An 18,415-nucleotide genomic window follows, 5' to 3' on the forward strand; every position below is an offset into this window, starting at 1 on the left:
CTTTCGGATGTTGGCAATCCCAAGTGTTGGAGGTTTAAAACCACTTCTGGTGAGACATCTTTGAGAAAGTCTGGGCAGCCAAACCTCTCCTTCATAAGTTAGGCAGTCACATTTTTGCAGAGTAGAGCCAGTGATGGCGAACCTTTTGAGCTCGGCGTGTCAGCATTTTGAAAAACCCTAACTTAACTCTGGTGCCGTGTCACATATAGAAATTTTTTGATCTTTGCAACCATAGTAAAACAAAGACTTATATTTTTGATATTTATTTTATATATTTAAATGCCATTTAACAAAGAAAAATCAACCAAAAAAATGAGTTCACGTGTCATCTCTGACACGCGTGTCATAGGTTCGCATCACTGAGCTAGACTGTCTCCTTGAACACCCGGCTATAGGTCACATGATTGTCTGTGGCCAGGGCATTCTTCAGGCACTGCCAGAAGTACGGGTGAGCCTGTGGGTTTGTTGGCCACTCCAGGACAGAACTCCCACAGAGCCTCTTCCGGAGCTGGAGGAACTTGGACTTCTGAAGGGGCTTCTCAAGGAAAATCAAGATAATCACATCCACTTTTTCATCGATGAGCCTCTGATGGGACAAGTAGAAAGCTATCTTAAAATTCTCAGTCTTTGCATACTTGTCTGTCATCACGAACACCGTCTTTTTGCTAAGCTGTATGCTCTGGGTCAGGTTTTCCAGAACTGGCTGCCCGGGTAACCAATCCCTTTCCTCGAGACATAAATTGAAATGCTTTTCTCTCGGGTCTTCCAATCTGGCTACCAGCTCATCCAAAACCCACTCCGTCACTGCTAGGTCTTTAGTGTCATATACAATAAAAGCATCATAGCAAGAGTCTGGGGCGATCAGGCGCTGATACCCCTTTATTTTGGCCTTACAGAAATGGTAACTATACCACACGTCCCAGAAATAGAGGTGGCTCGCTGTCATAACCACCATGAGAAAGAGAGCGGCCGAGATGGAGAGCGAGAACAGAACCAGGTTGGTGAGATCTAACTCACAGGTATACAGATCCAGAGAGACCACACTTTGGCCCTTGTGTGCTCCTGGCCCCACACAAGTCACGTCGGTGGCCAGGTGAGGAATCGTCACCTCGGTATGGTTAATCCACCAGACAAACCACACAGCGTCACAGGTGCACAAGAAGCGATTGTGATGCAAAAGCAACATCTCCAGTTTATTGAGGACGTTTTCTGGGAAGCTAGTCTTTTGGATGATCTGTATTTTATTGGAGCTGAGGTCCAGATAGCGCAACTGGAAAGCATCTTGGAGAAAATTCTTGGTCAGATACCTGATGAGATTATTATGAAGAATTAGTTTCTGGATGCTGCTCGAACAATTGGATAACCTCTGAGGGACCGTCTTCAGCAGGTTGTAGCTGAGGTCCAAAGTTTCTAGATTCTTCAGATACTGGAGTTTCCCCCAATTGAAAGACTTGAGCCCATTTTTGACCAAAAGGAGAGTCTTTAGCTGTGGAGGCATACCATCAAAAACTCCAGGAGGCAAGAAACTCAGGGAATTTGCAGAGATATCCAATTCCTCCAAGTTGACCAGATTCTTGAAGAAATTTAAGTATCTGTCATCACCATCTCTCCATAAAATATCCAAATGATTTCCTCTGAATTCCAGAGTTCTCAGGGATTCGCTCTCCATGGTCCTGCTGGTGGAGGTAGAGATGGCATTGTCATTCATCATCAGTTTCTTGAGAAACTTGAGGTTCTTGGTAAAGTTTAGCATGTGAGTAAGTCCTTCTGATTGAAAATAATGGCTGTTACTACTTATATCTAGAACTTCCAGGCTGTGCAGCCCATCAAAGGCTGTTGAGTAGAGTAAGTCAAGCCGGTTGTTAGAGAAGTCCAAATATTGCAGCTGCACTAAAGGCTGAAATTCACTCCCATTAAGAGTTTGGCTGATGCTATTTCCTGACAAGTTTAGGCATTTGAGGAAAGAAAGATGCTGAAAGTCAGAGGACCTGATGAAAAATATGCTATTTTTACTTAGGTCCAATGCCTGCCCATATTTGTAACACTCGTCATTAAAACTCAAGAAAGGAGGTTCTTTGTTTTTGTATCTGCAACTCCTTGCGTCTTCATCATATTTGAAATAATGTAATTCTTCAAAGAGCTGGGGCTCATGAAATCCAACAGAAGTTCTAGTGTTAGAGCAGAAGCCAACTTCACTTGCATCTCCTGAAGGTGATATTTTATTCACAGAAAGGTCTATCCTTTTCAATGTTTGAAATTGTTCGAATATGCTGAGGTTAGCAATTTTGATAAAATTGGTGCCCAGATCAAGAACTTCAAGATTGGTAAGATTGTGTATTGGGGAGAGATCAACGAATTTCAGCTCCTTAAAGATGTAGCCTCTGATGTGCAAAACTTTCAGGTTTTTCAGGGAAGAAAACGCATCTGACAATTTCATGTACTCATGATAGACCTGAAGTTCAAAATTGAAAGACAGATCCAACTGGACAAGGTTGGGAAGAAAATGCAAAAATTTGGCATCCCCAATTTCTCTGGCCAAGTAGTTTTGGGAAAGATCTAGTTCCTTCAGTTTGTTGAGGTTTTGAAACCATCTTTGGGGCACATTCTGAAGAGAGTTACTGTGGAGACGTAAAACTTGTAATTCCGTCAACCCATCAAAAGCATTTGGATGGATCTGGAGGGGAGAATTATTTGCACAGGGTATGCAAGGAAATGGGACGTTATAACAACGCGGGCAGTTCCCACTTAGGTCAAGAAGTTGCAGTTGATTGAGGTTCTTAAAATCATCGTCTTGGATTTGTGTAATGATGTTGTTGTGAAGATAGAGTTTTGTTAGAGCAGATGGCAACACCGCGGGAACGGCTGTAACATTGTTATCTTTTAGGGAGAGCAGTTTTAAATTGAGCAGTTTTTGGAAAGCATCTCTTTCGATGAAAAAAGAAACGTTACAAGGATTGCGATAATAACAGTTTTGGCCCAGGTAGAGTTCTTCTATGTTGGCCAGTTCCGTTAGATTACTCTTATGGATGGAAAAGATGTTGTTGGCTTCGAGGCTCAGCAGCTGTAAGCTGGAGGGAAGACCCAGGGGTATTTCTAAAAGCTGGTTTCCGTCCAGGTAAAGGGATTTTAGATACGCGAGTCCACTAAAGCTCCCGGGGTGAACCTGTAGTTTCCTGGTGCAAATGTTGTCTTTCGGCCCCAGTCGAATGGGTACACAGTTGCATCTGAAATCGATCTCTATCAGCTGGTCCAGCCGTTGGAAGGAGGCGGGAGAGATGTCTGGTATGTGGTTGATGGTGAGGGTGAGGTTGGTGGTGTTGGTGGGAATGCCTTCAGGAATTCCCGTCAGATGCTTGTCCGTGCAGTCCACAATCACTTGGGCATTTGGAGTATCCACGCTGACATCACAGGGCAGAGTTTTAGGAAACCATCTGGCCCCAAGCTTGGAAATGAGGATCATATTAAAAAGGATGAGAAATTGTCTCTTCCAAGTCCGCACTGGAAACACCTGAAAGTTGAAGCAAGAACAGATCACCATTCTACAATAGAACAAGAATCAGAACTGAACATTCCCGTTGGCTGTCTCTCTTTTTAAAATCAACAACTCAGCCCTGGCCAGGGTCACCAGTTGGTTGGGCATCGCCCCACACACCAAAGGGTTACAGGTTTGATTCCCAGTCAGGGCACAGGCCTGGGCTGCAGGCTCCATCTCTAGACGGGATCGTGGAGGAGGCAACCCATCAATGTTCCTCTCCCTCTCCCTTCCTCTTTCTCTAAAAATCAATAAACTCTTCTTTCAAGAAATAATAAAATAAGCAACTCAGGCATTTTCTCAACTGTCTAAACAGCACCCCCATCCATGATTGTCTTTGTCAGTCACTGAGGTTCATCATAATTCCGCTACATATTTAGCTTTTAGCATCTTAGCTTTCAGTGACAGCTTTTCAGGTGCTAGAAGCGGCATTTTCCTGTTCACCGTTATCTAAGTGCTACAATGGAAGAGAACTCAATTAGCTGCCAAAGTGTGAAATTGGGGGTGAAGGAATGTCAAAATGCAAATACATCTGGGAAGAAAAAACATTAAGACTTTAGTGTGGCCCTGGCTAAGTAGCTCAGTTGGTTAGAGCATCATCCCGATACACCAAGGCTGTGGGTTCAATCCCAGGTCAGGGCACAGACAAGAATCAACCAATGAATGCGTAAAAAATAAGTGGAACAACAAATCAATGTTTCCTTCTCTCTCTCTCTCTCTCTCTCTCTCTCTCTCTCTCTCTCTCCCCCTTTCCTTCCTCTGTCTCTAAAATCAATAAATTCTTTAAAAAGACTCTAGTACAATTAATGTTTGCTTGCTAAGTTTGCTCTGGTACACATTACAAGAATCTTTTACAATATTTGAACCACTGGCTTTCCTCTTGGATTAAAAACAATGTTTTTAATTATCACCTAAGGGTATGTTTTTATTGATTTTTAGAGGTAGAGGTAGAGAGATAGAGAGGGAAGGTGGAGAGAAAAGCATTGATATGAGAGAAACATCGATTGGTTGCTTCCCATACACATCCAACTAGGGATCCAACATACAACCTAGGTATGTGCCATGACAGGGAATCAAACCCACAACCCTTTGGTGTATGGGACGACACTCCAACCAACTGAGTCCCCTGGCCAGGGCTCCTCTTGGATGTTTTTTGCAAATCATCACCAAGGTGATTCTGGAATGAACATTTTCACATTGAGTTTATATTATATAAATTTGGAAAGGAGTAGAGAGTCAGGCATTGCCTAGGTGACCCCTAACGGATGGAACAGGATGGATACTGAGGCGAGTGAAGGCAGGAAAATTGGGACATCTGAGAACCTACCCTTAATGACGTTTCTTGGGCATTCGGGTTTAACACAAGAGACACTTGGACCCTGGGGAGAAAGACCTTAAAAGGGAATATAGGAGCACTGAAGAACTTTGCTAATCACCCTATCACTTTGAAGCTGCCCTGCCTTTTTTAAAAAAAATATTTTATTGATTCTTTACAGAGAGGAAAGGAGAGGGATAGAGAGTTAGAAACATCGATCAGCTGCCTCCTGCACACTCCCCACTGGGGATGTGCCCTCAACCAAGGTACCCGCCCCCGACCGGAATCGAACCTGGGACCCTTGAGTCTGCAGGCTGACGCTCTATCCACTGAGCCAAACCGGTTAGGGCAAAGCTGCCCTGCCTTTGAGCGTGGTTGAACCAAGGACTTGCTCTCAAGTTTCATCATTTCTATCAATACTTCCCTCCAGACAACTAGATTGCACATGGGCCTGTCTCTCTGATTCCCCTTCTCCTCTACAATCCACTCATCAAATGGCATCAGAGCATTTTTTTTGTAAACATGAATCAGATCAAGTACTATGGCTTCCTATTACACATTGAATGAAATTCAAAGTCTTCACCATGGTTTAGATAATGAATGCCCTGACTCCAGTCCACCTCTCTGACCTTGAACCGTCTTTCCCCTTCTTTGATCACATGCCAGACATCTGGCCTACTTTCTGTTCTGCATTTAAGCCAGTTGTGACACTTGCTGTTCCCTCTTCCTGAAATGATCATTTTCTTCCTCTTCTCACAGCCAAGTCATTGCCATCTTTTTTAAAAAATATATTTTATTGATGTTTTACAGAGAGGAAGGGAGAGGGACAGAGAGTTAGAAACATCGATCAGCTGCCTCCCATACGCCCCCCACCGGGGATGTGCCAGCAGCCAAAGTACATGCCCTTGACCGGACTTGAACCTGGGACCCTTGAGTCCACAGGCCAATGCTCTATCCACTGAGCCAAACCGGTTAGGACATCATTGCCATCTTTGAGGTGATTGCTTCACTGACACACCCTCCAAGAGGCTTTCTTTGGCCAAATAATCACCCCCCTCCGCCCATGTAATAATAGTGATAATAACAATGACAGTAACATTTGTGACCTTAGATAGCACCTACTGCAGTGATGGCAAACCTTTTGAGCTCAGCATGTCAGCCTTTTGAAAAACCCTAACTTAACTCTGGTGCTGTGTCACATATAGAAATTTTTTGATCTTTGCAACCATAGTAAAACAAAGACATATATATTTTTAAATATATTTCTTTATTGATTTCAGAGAGGAAGTGAGAGGGAGAGAGAGATAGAAACATCAATGATGAGAGAGAATCATTGATTGGCTGCCTCCTGCACACCCATCACTGGTGGAACGAGCCCGCAACCCAGGCATGTGCCCTCGGCCGGAATTGAACCCGGGATCCTTCAGTCCTCAGGCTGACACTCTATCCACTGAGCCAAGCTGGCCAGGGCAAGACTTATATTTTTGATATTTATTTTATATATTTAAATGCCATTTAACAAAGAAAAATCAACCAAAAAAATGAGTTCGCGTGTCACCTCTGACATGCGTGTCGTAGGTTCGCCATCACTGACCTACTGTATGCTGGGCATCATTTTCAGTGCTTGGCATACGTTAACTCATTTAAACATCACCATAACCACATGAGGTGCTACTAAAGGTCCTCAATCCTTACCCCGAAACTTTGGGGCTCGATGTGTTTTGGAATTCAGACTTTTTCAGATTTTAGAAGCTAATACGATGCATGTACCCCATACAATGCAATACTCCTAACATGGCCTGGGGCAGCATTCCCTAATCCAGTGGTTCTCAACCTTCTGGCCCTTTCAATACAGTTCCTCATGTTGTGACCCAACCATAAAATTATTTTCGTTGCTACTTCATAACTGTAATGTTGCCACTGTTATGAATCGTCATGTAAATATCTGATATGCAGGATGGTCTTAGGCGACCCCTGTGAAAGGGTCGTTCGATCGCCAAAGGGGTCGCGACCCACAGGTTGAGAACCGCTGCGGCCTAATCAAACACAACCATTTGTTCAGTGAACCCCCAAACTGCCCCTTTAAGTGGGATTTAAAAAAGGAGAGAAAAGGAAGAACTAGCTCATTCAGTTCCGGTCAAGATTCACCCTCATGTGAGCTCAGATCATGGTGTGTTGGCCATCCATGGAGTTAGGACACAGCTTTCAAATTGGGGATTTTGGAGTCACAGGCCTCTGTCACTATCTCCATTTCACAGACGAGTCAACTGAGGCACCGAGAAGTATGTGTAGTCTGTGCTTGATGGCCCTGCTTGATGTCCTTCGTAGCCCTTAGCACAATCAGAAATCACCTTGCTGGTAATTTATGTGCTATGATGGATACGCTTAGTTGTTCAGTGTCCATTCTGCATGAGAACATATGCTTCGAGAGAGAGCAGGGCTGGGCCTATCCTTGTGTGGAACAATACCTGGCAATTAATTAGTGCTCCGTGATGTGTGCTAAATGCACAAGTAAATGAATAGTGGAATAAAGCAAAACACTTAAAAGAAAGTTCTCCTTGAAGTACCGTATTTGCCGGCGTATAAGACGACTGGGCGTATAAGACGACCCCCTAACATTTCCACTCAAAATACAGAGTTTGTTATATACTCGCCATATAAGACTACCCCCTCTTCCGCACACCTTCCACACACCAAATAAAAGGTAAAACAATATCAGATTTGATTTTAACATTTTAATTTATATTCAAATGCTTATGACATGCAGGAAAACTGTCACAAGGCTGTATGTAATCAAACATATACATAAAACAGTGCAAGTTTATTACCGGTAAACATACCGGTAATTCACTAAAGAAAACACACTCTATAGACTGGTACCGTAGATGCTTCTCAGGAACACAGGCAAGCAGCCCACAACCTAGAGGGACTGTCAATGATAGAAGTAAGATAACAAATAGAGGTAGAGAGCAAGTGCCGGTCAAGTCCCTAGCAAGTTTGCTGGCGTGACAGTTTCACCTTAAAAGCCTTCAAACTCCTCTTCATCATCTGATATTAAAAGTTCATCAACGACATCTTGGTGCCATGATAGGGATGATAGGGGTTTGACTGGTCGACATTTTCTATGCTGTACTGTACAATGGGGCAGTATTGTGGTTGGCTGTTGGCTGTATACAAAGCCTGATTTGATTGGTCCCTGCTCCCTGTTTGCCCGCCCTGTCACTATAGCAGTCTGGTCCACCCTTGCATCAGCATCTCCCTGGGACCTCACTAGTGCGCAAGTGCGAGCTCTTCAACATTCTAACAGGCACCATGATAGCGCAAAATCGCGAATCTTCAATGCATATGTAAAGAAATATACGGTAACCCGAATTTACCACACTCGCAAAATCGCACACAGCCAACCATACACCCAGTATGGTATCGCGATTCGTGATTTTGCGCTATCATACTGGGTGTATGGTCGGCTGTGTGCGATTTTGCGAGTGTGGTAAAATCGCATAACAGCAAAATCGCATAACAGCCGAGCGTACACCCAGCAGCGCTGCTGATGCCTGAACGGTATGTGGAATGAAGTGGGCGGGCATCGGGAGGCCACTATGGCACGGGGCAAGCACTATGGGCAGTCTATCTGAAGTGTACCTGGCGTATAAGACGACCCCCCACTTGGAGGCATATTTTTCAGGGCCAAAAAATCATCTTATACGCCGGCAAATACGGTAGGTTGCTTCAGGCTCTACCCCCAAACTCCCCAGGGTCATGTTCTGCATTTCCTATTTGCCCCAGGATTCCTTGGAGGAAAGATGTAAGAATATCTGCTTTTGTGATGCTCGGTTGAAGTCTGTCTTCTTTAAGAAGCCTTCTGGGAGCAACCCAGACAGAAGTCACCCCTCCTCCCACATCTCCTATTGCAGTGATCACACGTGAGCTTGGGAAAAGAGCTCGGGATTGAGGGTTGAAGGAACTGGGTCCTCGTCTTGACTCAGTAGTTCACTACCCTTGTCCCCTTCTGAGGCAGGCTCTGTGCTCAGAAGACCACCCCCTACAAGAAAATGACAGACACAGAAACAACGACATGGGCTACACCAAGGACCCAGACAACCCTCCTGGATCAAGACAATGGACCAGAACCAGAAAGTTCTGCAACAATTCCTTAGCTAGGGATTGTACCAAGTATCTGTGAGAAAGAATTTATTTTAAGAAGTCAGAATTCCACTGATTCATATTCATTCATTCATTTGATAAATACTTCTTGAATACCTACCAGGGGCAGCAGACATACTCTCTGCTCTTAAAGAGCTCAAAATCTAGCGGAGGAGAGAAATATATAGATGTAAAATACATTGAGACAGCATGGAGGGACCTGGAGAGTACTATGCTAAGCGAAATAAGCCAGTCGGAGAAAGGTAAACATTACATGATCTCACTTAGAAGTGGACTCTAATGAACAAAAACTGACAAAATAGATCCAGAGACATGGAAGCATGGAACAGAGTGAGGATCCTCAGAGGGAACGGGGGTGGGGGGGGGAAGAGATCAACTAAAGAACCTGTATGCATATATGCATAACCCATGGACACAGACAACAGTGGGGAGAAGGCCTGGGGAGGGGACAGTAGTGGGGAGGAGGGGGCCAATGGGGTAAAAATGGGACATCTCTAATATTTTCAACAATAAAGATAAATTTAAAAAATACAGTGTGGAAAGACCATTAGTTCTTTCCAGATTAAGATGCCAACACTTATATGCATGTAGCTTAATTATATGATGTTTTTACTCCATGGGGTATTTTCTGATACTTCCAATTGATTCGTTTTATTATTCTCATAGAGTCCAGAGATTGTTATATATCTCCCAATAGCTTTCCCCCCTTTCTCTCATCTCCTAGTGATAGATTCTCCATTTGTATCTGGGCACATGCCACTCTGAAAAAAAAAGATTATATTTTTCAGACTCTTTTGCAGCTAAGGAAGACCAAGAGACTAAGTTACAGCCAATGTGAAATGAAAGGAAGTGAAATGTGAAATTTCTGGGACATGTCCTTTAACAGTGGGTCTGTTCCCTTTCCTCCTGTCTATTTCTTTTTTAAAAATATATTTTTATTGATTTCAGAGAGGAAGGGAGAAGGAAAGAGAGATGGAAACATCAATGATGATAGAGAATCATTGATCAGCTGCCTCCTGCACACCTCACATTGGGGATCGAGCCTGCAGCCCAAGCATGTGCCCTGACCGGGAATTGAACCATGCCTTTCTGGCTCATAGGTCGATACTCAATAATGGCTCTGAACTGCCAACTTCCAGTTTATAAAAAATCATAAAATTATTATGCTAAGCCAGTGTTAATTGGATTTTCTATGGCATTTTCTTTTTCTATTTTTAATTGGAAATTTTATCTCTATTGGATATAAATGCAAACCTAGTTTTAGCCAGTGTAGAATTTAGAACTGGGAAATAAATTGCTGCCATGAGAGAATCTAAAATATATGATATTGATGTCATCAATCTATGAGTAAAAAAGACCCAGATATCGGAGGCTGGAAAGCTGGGCCCCAGTGATGTCATCACAAAACACTTGACACAACCACCACCCATGCTGTCTTGGAAGACAGAACATTCCAATTGTGACTGTTGTTTTTCCACTTTATTTAGATACTAGTGGCCTGGTGCATGAATTTGTGCACATTGAAAGGAAATTAATTAGAAGAAATATTTTAATAACACTATTCGCCCTTTCTGTATAATAGAAGTGTCAACCAAATTCACAATCGACAATGACAGATCAAAACACATGCATGTGATTGGCACCAGCAAGAGCTTTAATGTATTGCGCATGCACAAGCCAATTTAGCCTTTTATAGATATAGAATAAACTTGCTTACTTAGATCTGCTTTCTGATTTAGCTAAACTTTTCCCAGCCCAGTGAAGCACCCCAACTTCCCTTTCAGGTAATTGTCAGCAACACAGCAGTAAATATCAACATGAAGCAGATTATTATTGCAGATCATACAGGGAGAACAAAAGGTAAAATACTTAACTGCAGCAGTGTTTGACTATATTCTGCACAGTGAGAAAACCTGAAGTCATTTTCAAGGTTCACCATTTCTTCTTCTCAGTGGGTCAATTTTCTAAGCTTTCTAAATCTCCATTTTCTGGCTAATGAAAAGACAATAGTATTCCACCGAGTCTCCTATCTGTCTACTCTAGGATCTCTGTGAAGATCAAATGAGATGAGGCACGGGAAAACGCTTCACAGACATTTGGTTAAAGTGTAAACTGTTTGCACCTGGCTATAAAGCAAGTCGTGTTCCTGGGCTGAAGAAACTCCAAGGAGGCTAGTCACTAGGGAGAGGAAGCCAGGCTTTGCTATGTGACATCATTACCCGGCGCCCACAGTCACTGTTTTGGGGCTGGGCTTGGATGTGGGCTACACTTTGCACCATGGAGTCTCGGTAGCATTGGCTGTGATTTGGTGGGTTGTCGCTCCAGGATGGTGGCAGTGCCTGTATCTCACTTGGGGGAAGCCAAGTGTTGCTTTGTCGGCACCAGGTCCACAGTGCTGTTTCTCTGTAAATGGCCAGTATGCGTCATGGCTGCTTCTGTGTTGAGTGTCTGCCCCCTGGTGGTCAGTGCACATCATAGTGACCAGTTGGATGGTTGGACAGTTAACATATTAGTCTTTTATATATATAGATAATTGACATGAATAATATTGTATTAGTTTAAGGTGGACAACATAATGAGTGTGTGTGTGTGTGTGTGTTGTGAAGTGATTATCACAGTACGTCTGTTTAACATCTATCACCTCAAGTAGTTATAATTTTTTCTGGTGATGAGGACTTTTTAAAATACATATATATGTGTGTGTGAGTGTGTGTATGTGTGTGTGTATTTTATTTATTTCAGAGAGGAAGGGAGAGGGAGAGATAGAAACATCAATGATGAGAGAGAATCATTGATCAGTTGCTTCCTGCACGCCCCACACTAGGGATCAAGCCCACAACTTGGGCACGTGCCTTGACCGGGAATTGAACCAAGACCTCCTGGTTCATAGGTTGACGCTCAACCACTGAACCACATCGGCCAGGCGACACTAACTATATTTCAAGTGCTCAAAAGCCACAGGTGACTGGAGTCTGAGCGTGCAGTTATAGGACTTTTTTTTCATTCCAGAAAGTTCTATTGAAGAACATTGGCCTCGATTGGGGTTGGCAAACTTTTTCTGTAAAGGGCTGTAGACTAACTAACTTAGGCAACATTCTGTGGGTGCTTAAATAACTTTTAGAATGTAACTAATTAAAGTCACAAAACCACTCTTAGCTCACAAGCCCTATAAAAGCAGGTGGCGGGACAGATTTGGCCCACAGGCTGCGGTGTGCAGACAAAAAATCTCAAGCTGCGGTAAACTTATCCATGGAATGAACTCGAAGCAAAGTCTGTCCGAGACTGCAGAATCTTAGAAGAAATTCCATTACCTGCAAATCCTGTAAGTCGGTTCACACGCCGCTAACTTCAACCAATAACATTTAGCCAAGCATTTCATCCTCATTCCAGTTCTAAGAGATTTGCAGTGACTGACACAGAGGCATCACAGGTTCAATTTCGGTCAAGGGCATGTACCTTGGCTGCAGGCTCCTACCCAGCCCAGGCCCTGGATGAGGCATGTGCAGGAGGCAACCAATCCATGTGTTTCTCTCACATCGATGTTCCCTCTCTCTTCCGCTCTCTCTATCAACGGAAAAATATCCTCGGGTGAGGATTAATAAAATAAATAAGGAAATAAAAATAAAAAAATTAAACAAGGGTTGAGCCGGGCCAGTGTGACTCAGTTGGTTGAGCATCATCCCATGCAGCAAACGGTTGCTGGTTCCATTCCTAGTTGGGGTGTGCAGGAGGCAGCCGATCGATGTTTTTCTCTCATCTCTCTCTCTCTCTCTCTCTCTCTCTCTCTCTCTCTCTCTCTCTCTCCCCCAATAAAAACATATTTTTTTTTAAGGAAGAGGAGTTGATGTGGGAAAAGTGCCACAGAAGGAGAGGGTGTGCAGAAGGCCATGGGAAGTGGAGCTGCAGAAAGGCTCCTATAGATTAGCTTTCTCAGAACACTGTCCCCTTGAACCTGAAACCCCAGCGAGAGTGCAGAGTGTGGTGCTCATTTGTCTCTCCTGGGAACAGACACAGCCAGAATGGGGCTGCCCCTGTCCTGTGCTCAATAGTCGAGCCCCAGTTCAGTTGGCCCTTGGGATGCCATATGCCAGACCAGACATCTCTTGGCTTTCTGCCAGCTGCATGCCAGCCTGGACCGCAGAGAAAAGAGCAAGTTTGTATTCCAAGATCCATGCCAAAGGGAAGATCAACTATGCGATGGCTGGGTTCTGATTAAGCAGGTGAGGGGGGGGGGGAATGAATGGAGCCTTTCTAAATGTGTTACTCCAAGAGAAATAAGACCTTTGAGGCTTCCTAACATCAAAGATCATTTCACCCGGCCAGTGTGGCTCAGTGCTTGAACACTGACCCATGAATCCAGAGGTCACTAGTTCCATGCCCAGTCAGGGCACATGCCTGGGATTGGGGTTCAAGCCCCAATAGGGAGCATGCAGCAGGCAGCCGATTGATGTCTCCCTCTCATCGATGTTTCTATCTCTCTCTCCTTCTCTTTTCCTCTCTCTCAAGTTAATAAAAAAAAAGATAGTCTTGAGAAGATGATGGAAAACTGGGAAATATTTCTTGATTCCAATGGAAATTTTCTTAAGTGTGGAAACTTCCCCTTTTAAACCATTGGAAACGATGTGCTTCAGACTGAAGCTGGGACCTTAGCTTCAACCACCATTATTTTTAAATGTAAGAGTTCATTCAGCATTGAGCCATGCCTCTTTTGTCATCCGCTACAAATAATCCACATGATTTTGGTTTTGCCTGCTGTTTGGGGCCACGATTGCCTAAAGACATGAGTCTTTCAAGAACGTGATATGTAAAACAGCATAATACACCGTGACACAGGCCCAGCTTCGGTAATGAATCATAGCTAATTACACATGCAAACACACTGGGTAAATGTGGATGCCCAATTAGCAAGCTAATTATGGTAAAAACGAGGATGTTTGATTTTGTATGCACAGGTGCTCTATTCTTTCAGTAAATCATCTCTTTTTGTTAAAATGGAAAATGTAGAATCCACACTGAATAGTCTTCAATCAGTCATGTTTTTGCTTTGTTATAGGAGCTTCCTTTTATCACATACTTACTATGTGCCAGGTGCTGAGGTAGACACACAGCTTTTTGTGGTTTTTTTAAATATAAAAATATATTAAGAATATATTTTTCTTGATTTCAGAGTGGAAGGGAGAGAGAGAGAAACATCAATGATGAGACAGAATCATTGATTGGCTGCCTCCTGCAACCCCCACACTGGGGATCAAGCCCACAACCTGGGCATGTGCCCTACCGGAATTGAACTGTGACCTCCTGGTTCATTGGTTAACGCTCAAACACCGAGCCACACCAGCCAGGCAAAACACACTGTTTATATTACATCATGGAGCCCTGACAATGAAATTTAAGAACATATAAATATTTCCATTTTGTTGATGAGGAAGCAGAGATTGGAGGGGCGATTTCGAACCAAGATTCAAGCTCCTTTTTGACCTATCACCTTCACGTTGCCTCCTCTAGTTACAGCCAATGCACTTGGGATAATGTGAGTCTGCGTCTTGGTTAATTTCCTTTGCAGTGAAATGGTTCTTGGTAATGTAATGTTTTGATGTTGTATTAGAGTTGTTATAAGAAAAGTTTCCAAATACTAAAAAAGGTATTTATGATTTTGTAGAGAAGTACGGGGATCTTGGTTGGAAAGTCAGTAAGGAGGAAATTCCGAAAAAGGAGTGGGCTGAAGACGGCCTGTCCTGTTTATGGGAATTCCGACTTAGGGGAGTTTGGCCAATGGCGGCCACTCCTAATTGTTCCTTGACCTTTCCTAACAAGTCTGTGTACATGCGGACTCTCAGGTGTTTACTGGAATCTTTACACTTACACTTTGGGTGTTCTTGCTTAAAGGACACTGCAGACACACATGTCCTCCCAAGATTACTTACCCTACTGATTATATCTAAAAGATAAACTTTATCTCAAACTGCTGCTACAATAAAAGCCTAATGAGGTAGGCAATCGAGGCTATCTGGTTCCTTTAGCCAGGCAGTCCCTTAGCTTCTCTTTCACAATAAATATGTCAGAGTGATCATTCATCCATTGCTCAGGATCTGCTGGTCAGCCCTGGCATGATTTGAGTGAGAAAAAAAGAGACTCTTTGAATGATTTTTTTTTTCTGGGAGTTCCCCAGATGTCATTCTAAACATATCATAGAAGCTAATATTCAAGACTCCCCACCAGTGTCCTTCCTCATGCCTCCATACTTTCTGAACATATAACTTGGAAAGGATTCCCACTTTGCTTTTTCCAAATTAATCTGTTTTCACTCACTTTTTGTGAAGACGGTTCTCTCCCTCTATGCCTTTACTAAGCTGCGTGAGCGATCACAAAATGGATGATATATTTCTTATGAATCAAATCTGATGCCCAGCAATGCTATGCCAGGATAGTTTCTGAAGTTGCATATTTAAAGGCATGCTGAGCTCTACCGTCGTAATAAAAAATTCCATGCTCATGTAGTCACTCAACAAACATTACTGGGCACATACTCTACGTAAGGCACTGTGCTAGGCAAAGTAGGGAACTGTGACGAGTCAGACACCGTTCCTGAGCAGTTAGGGACCAAACGCCCTGCTGCCACATCTCAGGAGCCAGGTGTATCGCCAAGCCACAGGGCTCTCTGCCACCAGGGCAATCCATGGTGAGAACAAGAAGTTGTAGGTCAAGGCCATTCAGGCCTAAAGGTAATGTGCCCGCCCACCTTTCAAACAACAGCTTGAAGCAACAACCCTTCAGAGCGGCAAAAGGAATTTTCTTGGATGCATCACTTTTGTGGCAGGACTCCAGCCTGTATTCCGGGCTGAATTCTCCTGATTTAACATCCATGTGAGATTCCCACCAGAAGGCCTGTGGTCACAGAGCCGTGAGGCTGATAGGAAGACACAGTCACCGAGATGTTTCTAAGTGCAGAGAGTATTTTTATCTCCGAGACTTGGCAAGTTCACAACAGACGCACAGATGCAATCTGAGGGCTCAGAAGGACAGATGGCAAGAGTGAGGAAGTGAGCTTCAGTGGTTTGCATCTCACAATGAGTTAGAGGAAGCCCCGGATTAGTCTGACTTCTCATGTTTATTCTTTCTGGGGTTAGCACCCTCTGAACCGAAAGTCAGCTCAGGAGTCAGCCACTGTCTGAGGCCGGGCTACGGACCAAAGCCTCCTAAATCTCGACTTTCTCATCGGCAAACGGTGGAGGTTGAACTAACTTACCTCAGTGCCCCTTTTCTTTTCCTTTTTAAGAATATTTTTTTATTGATCTCAGAGAGGAAGAGAGGGAGAAAGAAAGAGGGAGAGAGAGGGAGAGAGGGAGAGAGAGAGAGAGAGAGAGAGAGAGAGAAACATCAATGATGAGAGAGAATCATGGATCGGCTGCCTCCTGCATGCCCCCACCAGGGATCGAGCCCCCAACCCGGCATGTGCCCTTGACTGGAATCGAACCCGGGACCCTTCAGTCCGCAGGCTGATGCTCTATCCACTGAGCACCACTGGCCAGGGCAGTGCGCCTTTTCTATTGTGGTTATTCTAAAATGCCGAGGCCTGCCCTGATCCCCCCGAAATTTCTCTGCCAGGATATGGCCTCAGCTGGGTGCTTTCCGAGCCACCCAGAACCTCAGGCTGCCAATGTTTCCAACTGGTCTAAGCCAGCGGTTCTCAACCTGTGGGTCACGACCCCTTTGGGGGTCAAACGCCCCTTTCACAGGGGTTGCCTACAGGGATGTATTTGTATTCCAGTCAAATACATCCTGCGTATCATATATTTACATTATAATTCATAACAGTAGCAACATTACAGTGATGAAGTAGCAACGAAAATAATTTTATGGTTGGGGGTCACCACAACATGAGGAACTGTATGAAAGGGTCGCGGCCTTAGGAAGGTTGAGAACCACTTACTAAGCAAAGCTTCCAACCACCAGGGACCTTCTAAGGATTTCCCAGAAAGGGGAAACACAGGCACCTAGCGCGCCTCTGTATAATAGCGAGCAGCACATGTCTTCGGCTCAAACACGTTGACTAGTGTTACTCGGCTCCCTGAAACAGTTAGAATGCGAAGAACAGGATGGGGGTCCCTCAATTTGGGGAAATGGTTGAAAATGGGAAACCACCAAGAGTGGGGCCTGCCTTTAGAAGGATGGTAGAGCTCTAGGTATTGAAATGAAAGGCTATGCAAGGTATACTATAAAGTTGTAAAATGTTAAGTCCATTTTTAAAGGAGAATCACAACATATCGTGTATGATCCCTTTATGATGAATACACACACACACACACACACACTTGCTTTGTGTTGCAGAGAAAAGTATGGGAGAACACATTAGAAACTTTAACAGTGATTTCTAAATCCTTCTCTACTCTGAGTTTTTTTCTTTTACAAGGAATATGTATTTTTTTAAAAAAAACAACATTCTATAATTTACAGAGGAAGTACTAAATCCTCATCTCATCATAATAATGGGGAAGGAAATTGTGAAAAATGAAAAACTCAACAGGTATTTATTAATACTTGCTATGTGCCAGGTACCTGGTTCTGTTTTTGTTGTTGTTAATCCTCACACAAGGATATTTTTTCCATTGATTTCTAGACAGAGTGGAAGGGAGGGGGAGAGACAGAAACATCAATGTGAGAGAAACATATCCATTGGTTGCCTCCCACATGCACAGCGGCCAGGGCCGGTGATGGAGCCTACAATGAGGTACATGCCCTTGACAAGGAATCAACCCCACGACACTTCAGTCTGAGGGCCAACACAAACCAATGAGCCAAACTGTCTAGGGCCAGGTACCTGCTTCTAAGTGTTGACTTGCATCAGTGGAGGAAACAGACAAGATCCCTGCTCTTCTGGAGATTATGGTCTCCAAATACTAAACTCAAAACTATCCTATCTAATAAAAGGCTAATATGCAAATTGACCAAATGATGGAACGACTGGTTGCTATGATGTACACTGACCACCAGGGGGCACTCAACGCAGGAGCTGCCCTCTGGTGGTCAGTGCGCTCCCACAGGGGGAGCGCTGCTCAGCCAGAAGCTGGACTGATGGCTGGTGAGTGCAGCTGTGGTGGCGGGAGCCTCTCCCACCTCCGCGGCAATGATAAGGATGTCCAACAGACGGCTAAGGCCTGCTCCACAGGGCCTAAGCTATCAGTGGGGCATCTCCCAAGGGCACTAAGATTGCTAAAGGGAGCAGGCTGGGCTGAAGACCCCCCCCCCCCAGTGCGTGAATTTTCATGCACCGGACCTCTAGTATAACTAATAAATTATGTGGGCTGTTAGGTGATACGTGTTATGGGAAGAGAAAAAGTAGGGCAGGGTGAGGGGGATCAGGAATCTGAGATGGGGTTGAGACTCTCAGTAGGGGGGGTGGGGTG

At 44.0% G+C, this 18,415-nt stretch overlaps 1 protein-coding gene across 1 annotated transcript in view; it reads right to left on the reverse strand.

Annotated features, from left to right (window-relative positions):
- Positions 1–292: 292 nt before the first annotated feature.
- The window catches only part of TLR7 (toll like receptor 7), a 20,466-nt gene continuing 2,343 nt past the window's right edge, over positions 293–18,415 (reverse strand). Inside the window, 2 exon segments of the mRNA XM_015563963.1 lie at positions 293–3,514; positions 3,516–3,539. Of these exon segments, the coding sequence (XP_015419449.1) occupies positions 365–3,514; positions 3,516–3,539 (3,174 nt within the window). The 3' untranslated portion in view covers positions 293–364.

Source organism: Myotis davidii, unplaced genomic scaffold (genome assembly GCF_000327345.1).
Source record: "Myotis davidii unplaced genomic scaffold, ASM32734v1 scaffold1277, whole genome shotgun sequence".
NCBI classification, from domain to species: Eukaryota; Metazoa; Chordata; class Mammalia; order Chiroptera; family Vespertilionidae; genus Myotis; species Myotis davidii.